Below are 19,913 nucleotides of genomic sequence, written 5' to 3'. Positions count from 1 at the left end.
GTGACTATAGGGGGTGCTATATGTCGAAATCAATATCACAAGTCTGTCATGATAAAATAAAACAACATAGGGAACTTATATTATATGTTTAATATATCTTATCTAATGCGATAGCGAAACTATTTCCCCCAATTAAAAAGCATAACGGTATAATTCAATATTTATTAGTTTTCTCTTTGTATAAAATTTCTCCTTGCCTTCCAAAAATGTTTGTTAAAAAATATTAAGTAAAGAAGAAAAGGTAATGTGCATTTCCTCGGATAATACAATCACAAAGCGATTTTAGTTAATATTCTTTTGCTTCGAGCTCCTAATTGTTAGAGTACACACAAACACAAAGTCACAATTAATAAACACAATATTTATTCGCGGAAGGATTAAGAACGAAACTCAAGTGCCTCGGCTTCGGTGCAAATATGCATTATTACAAATAAGATACAAATACTTATGGATACTGTCTTGAGGGCGGCGAAGTTGGCATTTTCGGCTGAACTGTGGATGAAGCGCGACTCTAGATTGCAACAATGTGGGGAGGATTTACTTTAATATGTTTGTTTTGTGTTGTAACAATTTTCTCTCATGTAACAAATTTACTGCCTAGAAATGCGTATTTAATATTTTTAGTCTGCTCTTGGTCCAGGCTAAAAGGGGTCTTATAAACTCTGTGTGAAAAAGAGTGAGTAACAGGGAATTGTTTGGGTGCAGTTTAAATATTAAGGAAATGCCTCTCATTAAGATAATATTTCTAGGCCTTACAATTCGCTTATTAATTACCCTATTTCAAGAACAGACCCCTCGTAGACTGGATGGTTTTTTCATGTGAAAATTCAGCCTTCAGCCGCTCGGTGCTCAGTTCGATTCGGGCTTGACATTGCGTCGCAGAATGGCCGCTGCGAGGTCCTGTTTCATGGCCGCCTGCTGGCGCTGATCGGCCAGCGATTGTGTGCTCCTCAAGCCGTTCACAATGTCCTTGGTTTTGCCGAAATAGATCTCGTTCAGCGTGTTCCGGATCTTGTTCTCCATCTCCTCGACCATTTTGCCAATATTAGCGATATGCGGCGACGATTCACTCACATTGGCATCCTGCTCCTGCTGCCGGGTGAGGGATCCACCCAGATTCATGGTGCCCGAGCCCTGCTTATTCGTCTGCAGCCACAGCATTGCCGTCGAGGTGAGCTTGTAGTGGGCCGTCCTGCCGGTGGTCTTCTCCTGCACCTCCACCACATGAATCGAGTCCCAGCAGCCGCGAATCATCTTGCTGCCATCGCCCGCTTTCTTGATCAATATAACCGCGGCAAAGCCATGATCCAGATCCCATAGATACACCGATGAGACTCCTCCCTCGTAGTACATCTCGCGGTACTGATCGAAGGCATAGTTGGCCTCGATTTCCAGTTTCCTCAGTCGTTCCGAGGGCATTTGGCCATCCTCCAGCGGGGGATAGTAGGAATTCGACCACGGGGATCTGTAGGAGTCACCATCTCGGTTGTAGTCGCACAACAGGTAATCCTTGCCATGCTCCTTGTCCTTGGCAATCTTCAAAGGCTGATCCACCGAGGAGAGCAAATCCTCGCAGAGATCCGGTGCCAAGTCTATCAGATCGATGAGGTTCTTCTCGATTTGCTGGGGCGGCAGCCTCCGCATCAGATCCAAAGCACAATCCATTTGCATTTCCGACTGAAAGAGAGGTATTTTTTTGTATACTTTATATATTGAGTCACTGCAGCGATAAGAGGAGAGCCCCCCAAAATCCCCCGGTTTTAGACTGCCACCCGGCAAAACAGGGGATTACCATATATGGGCATTATTTGGGGACACAGGCCGCCGCCCTTATAAAGAGGGTTTCTTTTTGAAATAAAGAACTTGAATACCTTTTTCTTAAAAATTGGGCGGCTCCGCTATAAAACCCCCGTTTGTTGGCCTGTTTTTTTTGTTTTTTCTTTTTCCTGACACCATCAACCATAGTATTACTCACCATTTTGATACTTTTTGCTTTCCCCTTGTTTCGCTGGGACTGAGACCGCTTTTGCTACTGGCTTCCTTGCGTCGATAGAGGCCTATCTTAAACTCTAGCTAGGATTTAAGGGGGTTTTATTGCAAGTAAATGCACTAAATTGACTCTTTTTCTTTTCTTTATTATTAGGTTTTAGCCATTCGCCACGAAACGTCGACACCAGCAGTGTTGCAAAATGACAACATGGGTGGTATTCGAATACTGAACAATTTGGTATTATAAATTACTAATAAAATACCGAAAAATCCCGGAAAAATCCCGGTAACGGTAATTTCTAAAAAACCCGCTAATTTTCAAAATCGAAATCAAAATATTGAAACTAATATTTTATGAATTTAAATACCAACCAAACTGGAATAAAATATGTTTAATTGTTAATTCAATAAATTTTAAAAATAGAGAAGTGCAAAATGTTTATTGGTAATGTAAAAATAAAAAAAATATATTTTTAAATAATTAAACTGAGAGGAAATCTTTCCAACATATTTGAAATAACCGTATTTCAAAAACTAGGTATTTTAATTATTTTTAAAAATTTTAAAAACGATCCTCGCATGTTAAGAAAATAAATATTTTATTATACATAACTATAATACCCAATTCCACAGAAATAAAACCATGAGATTATTTTGTTTTTATTATATTTTAGCAACAAGTTTATTGAATTTAGTTTCGTTCATATACTTTTTATGCTTAATTCCATTCTGGTTGCCCATTTCCTTTCCGTGTCGTGTGAGTTTCTGTTACAATGCGTTTGGTTTTCTGTGACTGTTGGTTTTAGCTTACTCGTAGTTTTGTTTTTAATATGTTACACGAAAATGTATGGCATAATCGTAAATTTTTTATCCGAGTTCATGTTTAAAATATATTTAAGCTGCTTCGCTTGCGTATTCTTCAGATATACATACATACATTCATATTTCGAAATCATATGCCTGCTCTGAAAATGTAGTATTGCCCATCCTTCTGAGTCAATCCTTGGATTTCTTGATTTTTACATTAACTTTAGCCAAATACATAGCGTGTGGGTTTTTGCTTCGTTTAGTAAGTAGTTCAATAAACTTAATTAATCGCTTTCGGTTTTAGATTCCCGCTTCAAATACGTTTTAAGGTGTATACTTCGACCATATACAATAAATGTAAAATCTCAGACTTTAATTTTTAACTAAGGTGCACTACATACAGAAATCGTTCAGAGAAATGTGAACTAAATCGAAGGTTTTTTTGTCGCAGCTTTAGTTTTTTTAGCCTGGGTAAACTGTTACAGGTGTTTCGTAAAATAAGGGCAGGTTTCGCTATCCTCGAATAACTTAGATAATTATAATTTGTATTCCTTAGTTGTTCTTTTGAAGTTTAATATTTCGGCTAATTAAATATTTATTTACTCATGCTCTGTCGCATTCTTAGACATTGTGCCAATACTCGAAATCAAAAGCGGTTTCAGATAATAATAGTACATAACTCCATTTTCGTATCGTATTTCATATTTCTCGTCTTTTTTCTTTCGCTCAATAATTATGCAACATTTGCTTATCAACGCTTCGACAATCAAATGTAATCACAGTTTTATGTTTTCCTTCTTTATATAAACTCATTTTCATTTAGCTATTTATTTCACTATTTTCGCATTTCGCGTTGAGTATGTGTGTGTGTTCTCTGTCAGTGTGTTTGTTGTAGTTTGTTGTTCTTGTGGTTCTTGACTTTGTGTGGGTGGTAAAAATAAAAAATATTAAGGGAGTGGTAAGTACATGCCTAGTCCTCATGTGCTTCAAAAACTCACCTAACCTTTCAATCTCTCAATCCTCAATCCTCGATCTCCAATCCTAAATCTCATTCCGTTCGGATCCCATGCTTATGAACATCTCAACTCACTGGATCCTGCGCTTTCGCCTTCCATGATCGCTTTATTAGATTATTAATACTATTACGTATTTAGAAAACTTTAAGAATATTGCACAACTTGTGAAAATGCTGACTTTGACTGCCATTCTCATTTCGTTATAAGTTTTTAAAAATATTTCATTTAATATTTAATACCTGAGTTGTTCATAATCGTTTCGCATGATTATTACATCCGTTTTTCGGTTGCATTTTTTTTGTTTGTTTTTATTTAATCGTAATACATATCGAAAAAAGTTTTTTTTGTATTAAATGCATGTATACATCGTCGTGAGTCTTGATAATGCCCTGAGTTTGCTCCAAACGGATTTGCGTTTTTTTAAAACTATTTTTTTTGTTTAACCTTATTCACGTAAAGTACTTTTCATACCGAACTTCTTTCTCAAGTGGACCGTTGCCTTCTTTGAATTTAAATGGTTAAAATTTCGTTTGGGTGATTCGAAAACTTTTCAGTTCAGAACAAAGTAAATCGAATGGTTTTTCGTGGTAAGTTTTTCATGTGTAACTCAAGTTCTGTTGCAATCCGATTTCAAATGAGTAACCCAAAATTGAGGAAAAATAATAAAGGGGGTAAAACGGTATGGAAACTGAATTTCAATTCTAAAAGTCACACCAACTGTCATTCTTTTTTAGACCGACAGCTATTCTTAAAATTTTAACTTTATACTTTATGCCGAAAAATTTGTACGATTTCTTCCTCATCGATACCTTGTCTCTATATATATTTAATTAATTTTAATTTATCTGCTAAATTTTGTTTGTTTTACCTGAAATTTTGTACTCGTCATTGTTCCAAAAGTTTTTGTATGTTCTCAAGTGTGACTTATACACAATAAACTAAATTCGAAAGGTTAACCGAGGGAATACGAAATAAAAAACAATTAAAATACGCACATACATTAAATATAATTTGTACTTGCTTCGATTTATCGTGATAGACAAATTTACAACAACTTGATTTACACATTGAGGGGGGAAGAGACTTGGGGAATGCTCTATATATGGGAGATATTTATAGCCGTATCGTATGCAAATACAACTAGTTTCATTAAGCATTTCATTTTCATCTTCAAATTTCGCATTGAACTGAACTGTAAAGTTCCTTAGGCCTAAACACATTATTTTTCTTTTAAATTACTTTCGATAGTCGTAAACTTTAGTATACATATTTTCGTTACATTTATATTTTTAGGAGGGGCAGTGGGGTCGGGGCATAATCAATTCGAGTCCAAAACGTAGTCAGTACTGTAGGGGTAGAATTTTGTTTTTCGTTTAATTTGGTTAACCAATAAAAATTGCCAATTAGGAGATGTTTTGTGTTTTTTTCTGGGGTTTAACATTTATTTAGTTGCATTTTGTTTTTAGCATTTACGTGTTTATATATTATAAATTTAGATTTTATCATATAATGGTTACAAATTAGAAAAAATGTGTAAACAAGCCAATTTGTTGCGATCGAACAGAACGAATGACGAAAACTGTTACAAATTATACAAAAATATATATTACATTCTCTTGCCTCTTAAAATTAAACTGGGGTTGGTGCATGCAGTTTCTCGCCTTTCTCCAATTTTTATTTTATAGTTATTTGAAATAACTTAGGTAAAGTAAGCATAATAGTGTTTTCTGGATAGGGGATAGAGGGGAATTGGTTCTGTTGAAGATGTCACAAAATTATATCAAAATTGAAAAGTAATCGTAAGTACAATTGGCTTGTTGAGGGGGATTTTTCGTGTTATTTTGCATCTTGACATTTCGCGCTAAATATTAATAGAAAAACAATTACTAACAAAAATATATAACAAAAATTACATCGAGCTCTTACAAAATGTTCGGTGCACTAATTTTCACATTAAATTGAACTTAAATTTTGTTTTGTACGTGTGCACACTATTATTATTTATATCGTTACAATTATTATATTTGTATTCTTGTTACAGTTTCACTTTTGTTTTATGGATTTTCTTATTCATTAATTTATACAACTCAAGGGTAAAGGTAACTAAGGATTATTGAAAAATTACGAATATACAATACACAATTCTTCTGGTTTGATTTATTTTATGTACAATAATTGTTTGATTTCGTGACCTTTCGTGGGTCGACGTTTTATGTGCTTTACTGTACTGTACGCTCTAAATGCAAAATGGCGACATTTGTGTTTTTTACTTTTAGATTAAGTTAATTACGCTCTCTGGGATTTTCTTTCGATTTGTTTTGCTTGCAAACATATTTTACAAAGAAATTATTTTACGCCGCTTGTCGAAAAGTTGGGCCTAAAATCTGATTACAGATAAAAGTATTTTTGCTTTTTCCTTTTTTAAATAAATAGTTATGTATAATTGATGCACGTACATAGTGTTGCTTGTGCCTAATATTTGTTATAATTTTAATTTTTTTCTTTAGCCAAAAGTTTAAGCCTAAAATGTTTGTTTTGTAAAGTTTGCTTACTTACGCAAGTTTCTTTTAGAAAATGTTTATCTTCGTTTAGCAAAATGTTTCCATCTCTTTTTTTGTTTTTAATTTTATAACCGTTAGGGGTTTGCTTTGAATTTAATTTAGTTTAAATTTTTTCTTTGCTCAAAACTTGTATTCGGCCACTGGACTTGGCTCAAGCAAAAGTATACCATTTACTGGGATCGTCTCTTTAATTTTTTTGTGGATTTTTCATTCCTTTTTGGGGTAAATTTTGTAGCCTTAAATAATTTCTTTGTATTTTTGTTTATAGTTAGATTATAAAGAGTTACGTTTGTTTTTCTCGTGTTTTTCTTTTTTGTTTGGTTTGCCTCATTTAGTTGCTTTGCCGAAATTGATGTATACAAATGATCTTAATCCTGGTTCATATATCGCCTAAAACATCTGCTCTCTACACATACATAGTAAAAGTTTTGGATATTTTCGTATAATTAGAGTTTAGCCAAAAGTATATTCTTGTAGTTTTACATTAAATGTTTTTGTTTTATCTGAATTTCGTGGGATCTGTGTGTTTAGCGCATATTTACATGAAAACGTCTATAAGGAAATTCTTTAATGGGGTTTATCCTTCTTCAAATACCAAAGGTTGTTCAGTGTTTATGGGTCTGAGTGCTTCTGTATGTGTCACCATTTTACAAAAAGAATAAAATGAAGTGGGAAATTGAAAAGTATATATTTGTTATATCATGCTCATCTCGTTACTGCGCAGTCTATGGCTAATTGAGGTAGTTCAGTTTACTATTGCAGTTCGATCTGGTCTGGTTTCCCATTATTATTGCTATTGTGTGTTCATGTGTGATTGTGTCTTTTACATTTAAAATTAGTCCTCACTAAACATATGCGTGTAATTGCTAGCCACTAACTAACCGATAATCGATAATCGAACTAAGAACTAAAGCTTTCCTTGATAGCATCTGCGATTACAACAAAACATTATTTGTGTTTCTCCTCTCGTCCTTTCTCCTCTGTTTGTTTGTCCCATGCAAACCAAAAATGATAATCGTAATAATAATAATAATGATAAAAATAGTTCAAACAAGATTAAAAACACAAAGAGGTAGGTTCTTTCCTGAGGTATATGAGTTCCTGAGTTTGATTAGACTCTAAATTGTAAGACGAAACGATTACCGAAACTAAGAACTAAGGTAACATAAACTAAATATAAGTAAATGTATCGATTAAAGTAAGGTTAATCTAAATAACCCCTGATTACTAAACATTATATTGTTTGATTGATTCACTGACTGACGGATTGAATTACTGACTGATGGCTTGACCCTGGGCCGAGTCCGCAGATTTGCGCCCCCTCAACGTACTTAAAAATAAAATGTAATTCAGACTCCAGCGAACGTTGAGGGGGTTGTGCAATTAACGGACCGGTAACCGGGGGTTAAATCTGCATGGGTGTGAAGAGGTAGTTTGGTTTAAATATTGCCAGACTTTAATGGTTTTTATTTATTTAATATTGCTATTGCTGTTTGCGGTTGCCTTGCTGCTGCTTGCTTTTCTATTTCTGTTCTCCTGCTCAACACGAATGCTAAATAAAATTCGAGTTGTCGTCGTTTCTTTGATAAGGACAAATTATTCATAAAACGAAAAAGAACTAAAAACGAAAGTAAACGCTCTATTCGTTTGCAACTTCAAAACGATATCACAGAACAAACTGGGGGTCGGGGTAGAAAACCTATTTTAACGCGGCTTTGTGTTTCGTGTGTGGTGTATCTTGTGATTTCAACAGTTAATAAAAGTAGTTTAATATTCAACATTTTGGCTATTTTACGGTTCTATGGATTGCGGATCACCCTTTGTAGCTATCATCGGATCTCCTCCCTTCTATTGCCTTGCTAACATGGAAAACGTAGAAATTAAGACAGTTTCACAATTGAAATTCAGTTAGCTTCTAATCAAATAAAACCCTTACTTCTCTTTCTCTCTGTTGGCGAGCCTAATGTGTTCCTACATATGCGCTTAGTAGTTTATGTTTACAGTTTACAGGTATATATATATATATTAAATCTAGGCTTTATCATTATACAACTGAGGCCACACATATATATGCTATGGATATATATGCGGTAATAATAGATGTATTTACAATCCAAGACTTTTTATTGCCTTGGTCCGCCCTTCACATGCTGGCGGATTTTCAATTTCTCAATATTTTCAATTGCATCTCTCTAAGATTTCCATTCTAGTTTTCTTCTCGTTCGCTTACAACAAAATTGTTTCTCTTTTGTTTGGTATTTTACAGCTTACTCTTTGTGGATTCTGTTCTTTTTCTTTCTTCCAGGGACTTGCCCCTTGATGTAGCCATCGAAATTATAAGAGCCGAAAAAAGGAATTTTGAATTTTTGTTGGTTGGATTTTTAGGGGAATTTTCTTTTGTACGAAAAATGTTTTCCAAAGGTGTGCCAAAAGTTTGATTTTGAATTTCGTTTTCTTGCTGTAATTATTGCTGTTTGTTGTTGTTGCTTTTGTTGTTGCCATCAAGTTTTTGAGAACGTTTTTGAGTGGTTTTTGCTTAATATTTTCGCTTGTTAATTAACATGTTTCACACTTGGCTAGAATTATTCAATTAAAAAATAATTATATTTACTTTACGTTTTCTTTGCTATTTGCTTTTCTCTCCCATCGTTAAATATACTTTTTCTTTGTTTATAAAATTTTACTAGTAGTCATTTAATTATATATTTCTTATAGGCACCCAATTTACCAATTGTTTTTTTTACGTCTTTAGAAACTTCTGAATTTTGGAATTGAATTTGAATTTGGTTTAGATTTTTGTAGCCGAAAAGCAGTTGTATGAAATTTTGAGGCCTAAACTTGAAGGTGGAAATCATAAAATCATAAAACAATACGCAAAAATCACAAAACAAAAATGTTACTCTTTTTTTAAAGCAAATCTTTTTCTGTTTTCGAGCACAGATCCTGGAGTCCTTGGTCCTTCGCGGGAAAAGTGGTCACATCACTTGACCCGACTCATGGCCCCAATTGCCTTTTCGTATTATTAATTTAATAAAATTATTTACAAAAAACTCCGACAAAGGGGCAGTCGTTCGGGAAAGTGAGGACCCATCTTAACCCAGGTGAGGAATCTCAAGGACCCTTAGATATCCTGACTCCTTCCTAGGTTCTTCGTTTCTCTTCTATTCTGTATTTTGTTTCTTTTGTTTATACTATTTTATTATTGCAGGTACTTGTGGTTGCGGTTTTGTTGTTGCTATTGTTGCTTTGTAGTTTGTTTGTTGCAGCTATTTGTTTTGCAGTGTATTTAATCTTAGTCATTCACGTTTCGTTAAATTCAGTTTTCTTGATTTTTAGCATTATCGTTTCGTTTGATTTGAGGCAACTTGCAGTTTGTTACTTGTGACGTTTCTATAGGAAATCAAAAATATATATGCGACAATATATCAAATGAATCATCGATTCTCCTCCCTCTTTCAACACACACGAATAAACAAATTCTTGTTTGTTTTTTTTGCTATATGTTTGCTACACTTTTTGGCGGTACCAATCAAAAACGTTCAAACTTTTTGCACTTACTATTTCATCGTTTAGTTTTAGTTTTTCAATGTTAATTTGTTTTTCATTGTTGCTAGTGTTTTTTATGTTTGATTAGCACCCTGAAAACGATTTTTCAGCCGGATTGCATTTATTTCAATGTTCTGTTTTCTGTTTTCTCTGTTTTAACTGCCATAAATTGGTTTGGATTTTGTTTTGTGTTTGCTGCATTAACTTTGTATGATTGCTGGTTGGTGGTGTTGGCTTTAAACACAAATTCGTAATGAAAAATCTGCAAAAAGTTGGTCATCAAATCTCCTGCCTGCCGTTCGTGTGTGTTCGTCTGTCGTGTCTGATTGTTTGTTGTGTGTGTTTGGTGTAAATCTTATCATATTAGTAATTCTTTGTTTTCAGTTATTATATTAATCATTTTTCCCCGTTTCAAGGGACTTCACTTGTCATCCTGGTAGGTGGTCTCCGAGGGCAACAGCAGTTGCATCAGTAGTCATATATCATCATCTTCTTTTTCTTGCGCGCGCGTAAATCGTTTTTCGTAAATCACTCATCTTTCACTCCATCTTCATCATCATCATCGATTCTTAGCCTAAATCTAAGCAGCTTCTTTGGGGGGCGTTTCTCCTCATCCTATTGCTCCACATTGACCTTGGGCGTGGAGGTCAAAGTGGGCGTTTGTGTGTGTGGTGGGGGTGGGGGGCTGGTGGGCGTTTGGGGCATGTGATCGTAAATGGCTTCGGCCTGGATAACCGGTTCCGTTTCGGACATGTGCAGACGATCTTCCTCGTCATCGTCCTCGGACTCCGATAGCACCTCGATCTTGGGCTCGACCACCACGAGTTCGGATCCTGGCTGCGGTTCCGGCGCCTGATCCTCCTCGTCCACTTCCATGGGTCGATCACTGCCATCGCTGGCCTCCGCATCACTGCAACCATCACTGGTGGTGCCAGTGGTGTTCGTGGTGGTTGTAGTGGTGGTGGTTGTGTTAACCGTGGTGTTTATGGTGGAGTCCATGGCCTCGGCCGCCTGTTCCGCCGCCATGGCCGCCCTGATCTGCTGCGTCAGCTCTTGGTGCATTCGCTGCTGCTGCTGTTCGTAGGTGAGCGTTGCTCCCTCTTCCGATGCTGCCCCATCCACTGCCTCTTTTTCTGCCCCATCTCCTGCTGCTCCTCCTGCCCCCGTCGTCTCCGTGGCGTTCGTTGTTGTTTCCGCCACCATTGCATCCCTTCGCTGCATGCACTTCTCGAGTGCCATCTTGAGTGATTTACGTTTGCGCTGCTTTGCCGCCTCCTTGTGGGCGTTCATGACTACTGATGCCGCTGCTGTTGCGGCCGCTTCCTATGGTGAATGATTGCTGGCCGCCGCTGTTGCCGCCGCTGCTGCCGAAGCCGCTGCGGCCAGGTGAGCCGGTGCTATGGTTGCTCCCGCCGCCAATCCAATCTCCTGCTTGTGCTCCCGGGCAATGTGTCGCCGCACCGTGTTGTTCCGCGTGAAGGTGCGCTCGCAGAAGGGACACGGCACCCGGATGCCCTGATGACGCTGCCGGATGTGGGCCCGTAGATTCGTCTCATAGCCGTACAGGCGATCGCAGTACAGACACTTTAACTTCTTCCCGTCGGCCGTATTTACGCTGTTCTTGTTGTTCATCTTGGTCGCGTTCCAAACGTTCAGCATGTCCGCCGGCGCTATCGAGGCGGCCAGATTGCTCGAGAGCGTGCCGTCCGCCTTGAGGTTCTCCAGCAGGGCATTCGGTGTGGTCGACGAGGTGTTCGAGTTCGGCGGCGGCGGCGGTGAGTACTTCAAGTTCTCCAGCTTCACGCGCAGATCCTCAGCTCCGTTCTAAATGCCAATAATTATTAAAGGTCTAGAACCCGCATTTACACACTACTCACGTCTGTGGACTCGTCCATTAGCTCGCGGTCGTCGTCGTTAGCCTCATTTGCACTGCCATTGTTGCGCTCCGATTTCACTATGCGATCCAGGCCACTGGTGGCATTGCCATTTCCCGCTGTGGTGCTGGGACTGTGGTTCTCGTAGCGACTGGGGAAAAAAATAGCGGAGTTAGTTGACGCACTCATCACTTAATGAATGAATCCCTATTCGAGCTTAAAAAATATCAATATTATCGACACAATCTTGTGAAAACATCGAAAATATCGATATTTTTAAATATATTTATTAAAAATATCGTTATTTTTCAATGTATTAAAAATATTGATATTTAAAAAACAACGATATTATCGGCACAATCTTGTAAAAACATGGAAAATATAGATATTTTTCATGTGTTTAATAAAAATATCGATATTTTTCATATACATTTATTGAAAATATCGATATTTTTAAAAATATCGACATTATCGACACAATCTTGTAAAAACATTGAAATTTTTCATATATATTTAATGAAAATATCGATATTTTTCACATATATTCATTGAAAATTACGATATTTTTGAAAAATATCGGTATCATTGACACAATCGTGTGAAAAACATCGATAATATCGATTTTTTTAAAGCTTTCATCCTTATGACTAACTCACCTGGACTGTGGCGAAGCGCGTTCGGAGTGCATGGTATCTGCCTCGGTGGGCGCCGTGGAGGAGGCGCTGGACGAGGGTCGGTGGTACGGCGGCTTGTTGATTGGGCTGGGACACTCGGAGGACTTGGAGCCATCGCGCAGCACCGAGCCGCGCTGCTCCTGCTCCGAGTACGGACTACGGACGATGGCTCTCTTGCGCGGAGGTTCGTAGTTAATCGGCCGGTAGATGGGCGGCACATGGGTGTAGCCCATTCCGGATGAGGAACTGCTGCTGCCCGGATGCATCATGGAGTCGCATTCCTGCTTCAAGATGCCGGTGGATCCGCCCAGATGGTGAGCAGCGCCAGCGCCGCTTCCCAGGCTAATGGGTCCATTGTTGCCGGCACTGCTGCCCACGCCATTGCCTCCGATTCCTCCTACTCCGCCGCCTCCGTTATTTCCCGCTCCTCCGCTGTGCGAGCCACCAATGCCGCCAGCCGTTCCGCCGATGATGTTGCCACCGGCACTGCCGCATCTGTCCACGATATTCGCACTGGCCGCCAGGGTGCTCAGGCTGCTGGCCGCCGCATTGGCAGCCGCCGCCATTCCTCCGGCTGCCGCCATGCCGGCCAAACTCAAGCCGTTGCCGATGCCCATGCCGGGTATCGAGTTCGCCCCCGTTACTCCTCCTCCGCCCAGACCGATGCCGACGCCACCGGGAACGATACTGCTGCCGTTGCCGCCGCTTAGGCTGTTCCTAATGCTCCGCCTGCCCGTTGGCGAGTCCAGCGGCGATAGGTCACCCATGTGTTGTTGCGCCTGCTGGGCCGCCAGACGGCCCGTTTCTGTGGACAGACCTTTGACCTAAAGGGTAGAAGATAGAAAATGATAATTAAAATTGTAAGGAACTATAGTTTGAAAAAATCGGCATTATCGATATTTTCGATTTTTTTTTTAAACATCAAAGAGATAATTATTAAACAATTTTTTTTTGGGTTTTAAATTTTTTTTCTTGAAAACAACTATTTATCGACATAATATTATAGTTTGAAAAATATAGACATTATTTTTATTTGTGATATTTTTCAAACATTGATGTTTTTCGAAAACTTTTTTTTAAAAAACATGAAAAACATAATCATTACAAATCTTTTTTCGGTTTTAGTTTTTTTCCCTTGAAAACATCGCTATTTATCGATATAATATTATCAATGTAGAAAAAACTACAAAACTATCGAAAATATCGATTTGTTTTTTTTGTTCAAAATATCTAGATCCAAACTAATTACCAACCTGCAAACTCTCGGCGGACTTGAGGAAACTGTTGAGTGCCTCCTGGGAGACGTGGACCTCGCCCTTGTACATGAACTCCAGGAGAGCGGCCATGTTATCCGGCGTGGTCGCCTCCAGTATGATGACGCACTGGCCATTTGTGGGCGTGTTCTCGAACAGATCGGCGAACTTCTTCGAACAGGCGGCCAATATAAGTTTGTGTGCTTTGAATACTGCGCCTGAAATTTAGAATATAATTTATTAGAATATAAAAATATAAAGATTAAATTTATTTTTAAATTTCTAAAATATTTCCACATCCCAAACTGGTTAAGGGTTTTTCGATTAAAGCATCTTACTTTTGGGGCCAAACCACGACCCATAAAAGGTTGCCAACAGGTGGCGCCGAAACGCTAACCGAGACCTTGAACTCATAAAAAATCATGTCAAATATATATAAGAGCAGGGGCATGGGCACTCGCACATAAACACGTACACGGAGGACAATAAAAGCCGCAGCAAGGAAATGATTTCCTCGCTCTTGACTACACAGACACAAAAGGAGGAGCTTTGCATCTGCAACTCGCTCTCATTTTCGTACTTTTTCCTATGTATGTGTCTGAGTTATTATTCAACATCAATGTCGTCTTGGTCGTGGTCCTGGCAATCTTTTGTACTACCTGACACACAAAAACCCACCCGGCGTATACGCAATGTTGGAAATTTGTAACGGAGGGAGCCACTCGGAAACTAAGTGTATTTTGATGTGCTCTCTGGTGGTGTGTATATATATAATCGTTTGGCTACAATTTTTCACGCTTTTCGCGTCTCTCTTTTGGGTTTTTCTTTTCTTGACATTTTCTTTTTGGGCAGGGAGGTTGGGAAGTCTGGAAGTTATGTCTTTTCTTTTATGGGGCACTTGTTGTGTTAGCTGCGAGCATTACTTAAGCCAAATTGAAACGAAACTCGCACAGCGGTGTTTTTTGAGATAAATACGGAAAAAATATAGAGAGTAAAAGAGAGAGAGGACGTCTAAAATTTACCGCCGACTTTGTTCATAAATATATCTCAAGTTTGACACTTTTGGGAAATATTCTGTAGCAGCTGAAGCGCAAATGCATTAAGTCATTTCCTCACTCAAAATTCAACATTTCTTCTTTCATTTTTCGGGGCAGCTTATCGCGCAGTGCAGTGTATTTCTATATAGAATTCAGCAGAATTGTGTCAATTCTTGCCTCAGCGCTTACCAGCTGATAAGGGCTGATAACGGAATTCAATTCGTGGGGCAAGACAACTGGAAAAAACAAAACGACATCAAGGTCAAAATCAAACGCATTGCACGAGCCCCGAAAAAAAATGGAATAAAATAAAATATGAAATATAATAATAATTATAAGCACACTCGGAAGTGATTCAGGCAACGCGGCGTATGCGCGATTTGCGTCGTCACTGATTAGCTCTCTCGCCAAAAATGTATTATATAATCGGTTGATTAATACACCAGACTACGTAAATTGCATTTAACATATGCCATACAGCACACTTGTATTATATTTTTTTTTGTTTACCCCTCCTCCGTCGTCGAAAAAAAAACGCTTTTATTCGTTCTTGCGATTATGTATCAGACGATTTTTGTTGTGTTTTTTTTTCGCTAGCTGGATTTTCTAACACTTGATACAACAGAAATTGGGTCACAATCGCCACAATGGAAACGTAAAAACACATATTGCTATAGAAATTCACTTCGATATGTGCCTGTATGGGCTGGCCTTGATAAAGAAATGACATTATGTGTGTATAATATATATATTTTTCTAATGCTGCTGCTGCTTCGCTTGTTTACGTTCTGCGTTTGCGTTCGTTTTTTCATTTACTCCGCAATTTGTTTTGATTTTGGCTATTTTTTTGGGGTTTTTGCTATTATGCAGTTTGGCAATAACATGGGCTCAAGTACTCCGTACTTTCTGTTTTTTATGGTCAACAATTAGTGGCAATAATCTAATCGAATGAATCATGAATACTACGGCACGTGTTGTTTACTAGGAAAGTTCCTTAAATATTTTCTTTCTTCAGCTAAAAAAAAATGCAAGCTTTCTGAATGTGAACATGTGATTATTCCTAACCATTTCAACCCCATTTGCAAAATGTAATCCCAATATTCTTACCCCATTAAAAACATAGCCCCAGGCAAAGTAAATGTTCATTTGGGTAAAAATGCTCATTTCTCAAGTGCTAAATATGCCCCCAAAACGAATGCATCCTTTTCAATCACAATATAAAAACAAGTAAGGAAAAAATTCACATGAATATTAAAAACAATATAAAAAACATACGTTATTTGCCTTTGTTTTCGCAGACAGCCAAATATTTAATGCTTCATTGCCAAATGGACAAAAGGGAGCCAAATCAAACATAACAAATGCAGAATTTGGATGGACTCCCATCTAAAACCATCCAATACCCCACAGAAATATTAAAAACCACAATTAAAAACAGTCAAAGCAAAGGGTTAGAAAAAAAACAAGGGGAATGGTATATGTGTGCTGGGGTGTAACGTTGAAAATTTTAATCAAAAGTAGTACCACTTCGATTGATATGAATGACAACGGGAACTGAGGAACCGGAAGCCAAAAGGGTTTCAGGATTTGTCTAGGTCCGTTTTTTCTTTCTTTTTTTTTTGGGAGTACTACACACTGTCTACGTATCCGCCCTAATAATCCCAGTCAGCCCCTGCTATACCCACTCATTCAATTCAATCAATGCAAAACAGGAGAAAAAATCCATACTTACGCACACATGGCGTATGAACAATGTGCGATGGGAATAAACCTTAAAATTTGCTGGAAAATCTTGTAAAATTTAAAGCAAGAAACGAGATGCTAACAGAGTGATATTAAGCCAAGGTTAAGCTACAAGGAAGATAAATAAAATAAAGGAGAGCATAAAATGGTGCTATACATACGCTCTACATAATAATCATAAAAATAAGCCAAGATGCTCCGACACATAAACACCCAAGTAACCGAGCGACGGCAAATATTTAAACCCAAATCAAAAGAGAAGGAAAATAAGGTTAACAAGGGTCCCAAAAACAGACACACACATATATATATTTAAACGTACACCAAAAAGGAGCTCCCAAATAACTGACCTCAGTCAAAAGCCTGAATAAATATATACCAAACATACAAATAAAAGTATATATGTGAATTTGCCCGCATTTATTCGCCATTTAATAAGCCAGCATAAAAACTGTAGTAAAAGGCCGTAAATGAACTAGCAGACGAAACAGACAGACAGGCTAGAAACAACTGGGGGATGGATGGGATGGTATGGGAGGGTATATATGATTTCTATGGGCTGGGATGCGGCTGACAGACAAGGACGAGACAAGCCATAAAAGCCACTTCCACTTCGCGTCTCCATCAAACAAAACCGGCGAAGGCAAAAAGAAATCAATGTCTGATTCTCTACCACACCGGCTTATTAGCGAAAAATAAAAATAAACATGAGCTCAGTGGGGAAATAAAAGGAAGCGAGTCGTAGGTAAATAAGAATAACTCAATTGGATGAAGGATTATCCGTAGCTATTATTGGGAATTTTTGTGTTCATTACATCGGGTCATAACTTACTTTGGTATATCATAAATAAATGAATGCCTATCTATCCTATATTATAGTTATTATGGAGTATGATATTTTTTTATACCCACAATCGCCACATCTTTAAAGATTTTGGAAAAGGATAAATGCAATATAGTTGTGTTTATTAATACCTATCCAAATGTAGAAGAAATATTACAAATCGGACCATTCGTTAAAAAGTTATGAGCAAATATGGAATTCAAGCAGTGTAAGCAGTCGCTTTTTTGCTGCATGTATATCTCCATCTCCCTCGCACTTCCTTAGCTGTACTGATAGTCGAACTTTTTTACTAATTTTACTTTGTAGCTCAAAATATTCAGTCTTTCTATTTAAAATCAATATATTGTTAATTTTTAACATTAAAACTGATTATCATTTGAAGCTTTTCTATATGGTTTATTATATCCTTTTGCTTTGATGCCTTTAATTCAAAGTCAAAGGTTCGTCTTCTAACCATACTCATATTTTAATCACCTTTACTTATACTATTAAGATTAAAGATAACAACTTACCATCGCAGGATAGTGTGACATCGGCCAGCAGATCCGATTTGAACAGATTGGAGAATGTTATTGCCAAGTTTGACGAATAACTGTTCCACTTGAGGCAGAACTGCTGCTGTGGATCCATTTTGCCAGCAGTTTTGCGTCCTCCGTCGCTGCGCCTATAACTATACCCTTGTCCCGATCCGTGGCCGTATCTTTAGCGGTGTCCTTAACTTTCAGGATCCAAGTTGTTTGAACGGCGCCAGAACGGCGACTACGATGACGTTGTTTACGATTTTTGCCAATGATTTTTGGATATCGATGTTGATGTTGCTGCTGCTGCTTTTCAGTGGTGCTGCTGCGAATTGATTTGTTTGTTTTCGTGTTGCCAAAATGGAATTTCGTGGAATTTTGTAGCTGCCAGCAGAGCATAAAAGCAATTCGGCCGCTGCAAATCCTTAGCCAAAGGGAATTTTGCAATTGTTTAGTTAATTTCTTGTGTGTCGTCCTCGTTACGTTGAATTGTTCCGGTTTCGTGATCACTTCCGCAGCTGCTGCCACTACTTCTATCGTTGCTGATAACTTTTTTACTGGCGTTGGCATAGAAATTTAACCAGAAACTGTGAGAGATCCGAACACGCCAAATGCTGCAACGAGAATGACGAAAATAATATTGGGCGATTAGTTTAGGTTTCGATGCGTTTGACAGGGAACCTGATGGCAAATTCAATGCCTGCTTGTTGCTTAAATATAAAAAAATCGAAACTCATCTACACGAAGGGAATGGATGCAGGTTGCAAAATATATATCCCCCACCCATCCAAGTAGTTCCGAGAAATATGTTTATTCTGAGCTAAACTCAAATTTCAAAAGCCATGCGAGGAGCATAGGGCTCTTTCTTGGCCAAAAAGCTCAACAAACTGCATCGCATTTGTGTTGGTAACTCTATCTTTGGCCTGCAGCCTTATTTCCGACCAATTTATTAGAAATTAATCGAGCATTTAGAAAGAAGCGAAAAGAGCTTGGGAGAAAAAAGAAAGAAAGAGGGAAAAAATCACAAGATATACGATTCAATTCTGGGAATTCTGGGCTGGCCATCTCAAAAAATGCCGCCGCTTCCAAAGGTTTTTGATGCAACGCGCGAGAACACACAACTTTCTGATTTCTGACTCCTCTCTGACTTTTTCTCTTTTTTTTCTGCTGGCCTCGTCTACGGTTTCTGCCCCCCACTACCTCTACTTTATATCCTGGATTCCCGACTCCCGATTCCTGGAAACTGCAGGTGAGGCTGCCCTTCGTTGCATGGGATGCGTTTGTTTTCTTCGAATTTGTTTAATCGTTAGAAAAATGCGGCCCCGCAACTTTTGTGGAAGCTGCCAAAAAAACAACTCGCTTCTTTTATTTTTTCTTTTTTCCTTGACCATCAAAATCAACGGTTTCGTTTCGAACCAAAGGGGGATAAAAAAGATATCGGTAAAAAGCTATTAAGAAATTCCTGGGAAGTTTGCAGTTTTTGAGTACGGCAACTGGAATTCATTTGGAGTGGCAAACAGGGAAGGGATGCCCTTGGGGGATAAGAATGATTTAAAGATTGGGAGAAATTGATCGAGATGATTCACGGTTTGTGGAGCAATGCAGAAGAGTATTGATTAAATGCTGCACGAGTGGCTCAATTTAATTTATGTGATAATACTAAGGTATTACTAAGGTATTATCATTTAGAAAATGTATTTAAAAATAAAAATGCTTTGTTTATTGATTTCGTGGTCAATAAAATTTTTGTTTTTAATAATTAGTGTATAATATTTACTTCTAAAAAGGTTGTAATGATTTATTGTCTTCCCCTTTCCGAAATAAATCATATCAGAAGCTTTTACCACCTCTGTCATCTTTCTGCTTCTATTCCTCCAAGGCAACAACCCCAAATTACAAATCCTCCTGAAAAACTTCTTTATTTTTGCACTTGGTAAGCTTCTGGGCTCGTTAGCTTTGAGCTCAACTGTACTAAAAATCCTAATGCTTCCATTCTTGTTGTTGTTGTCAAAAGGGAATACGCAATGAAATTTACGCAGCTGCATTTGAAA

The 19,913-nt window shown here is 38.0% G+C and overlaps 2 protein-coding genes across 2 annotated transcripts in view; both read right to left on the bottom strand.

The window, feature by feature from the left end:
* Positions 1-148: 148 nt before the first annotated feature.
* cpb (F-actin-capping protein subunit beta) lies at positions 149-2,182 on the bottom strand. Its single transcript, XM_017154282.2, has 2 exons — positions 1,976-2,182; positions 149-1,677 (listed from the first exon to the last, which is right to left on the bottom strand). Exons 1-2 carry the CDS (start codon positions 1,976-1,978, stop codon positions 850-852), a joined length of 831 nt encoding a protein of 276 aa, XP_017009771.1. The 5' UTR covers positions 1,979-2,182; the 3' UTR covers positions 149-849.
* Positions 2,183-5,225: 3,043 nt separating this feature from the next.
* The window catches only part of chinmo (Chronologically inappropriate morphogenesis), a 49,901-nt gene continuing 35,213 nt past the window's right edge, over positions 5,226-19,913 (bottom strand). The window contains 5 exon segments of the mRNA XM_017154266.3: positions 5,226-11,743; positions 11,797-11,944; positions 12,450-13,291; positions 13,721-13,938; positions 17,857-18,476. Of these exon segments, the coding sequence (XP_017009755.2) occupies positions 10,535-11,743; positions 11,797-11,944; positions 12,450-13,291; positions 13,721-13,938; positions 17,857-17,974 (2,535 nt within the window). The 5' untranslated portion in view covers positions 17,975-18,476 and the 3' untranslated portion in view covers positions 5,226-10,534.

The sequence above is a fragment of the Drosophila takahashii genome, chromosome 2L (genome assembly GCF_030179915.1).
Source record: "Drosophila takahashii strain IR98-3 E-12201 chromosome 2L, DtakHiC1v2, whole genome shotgun sequence".
Taxonomy (NCBI): Eukaryota; Metazoa; Arthropoda; class Insecta; order Diptera; family Drosophilidae; genus Drosophila; species Drosophila takahashii.
The sequence above is the reverse complement of the archived record's forward strand: the minus strand, read 5'-3'. Positions and strand labels throughout refer to the sequence as shown.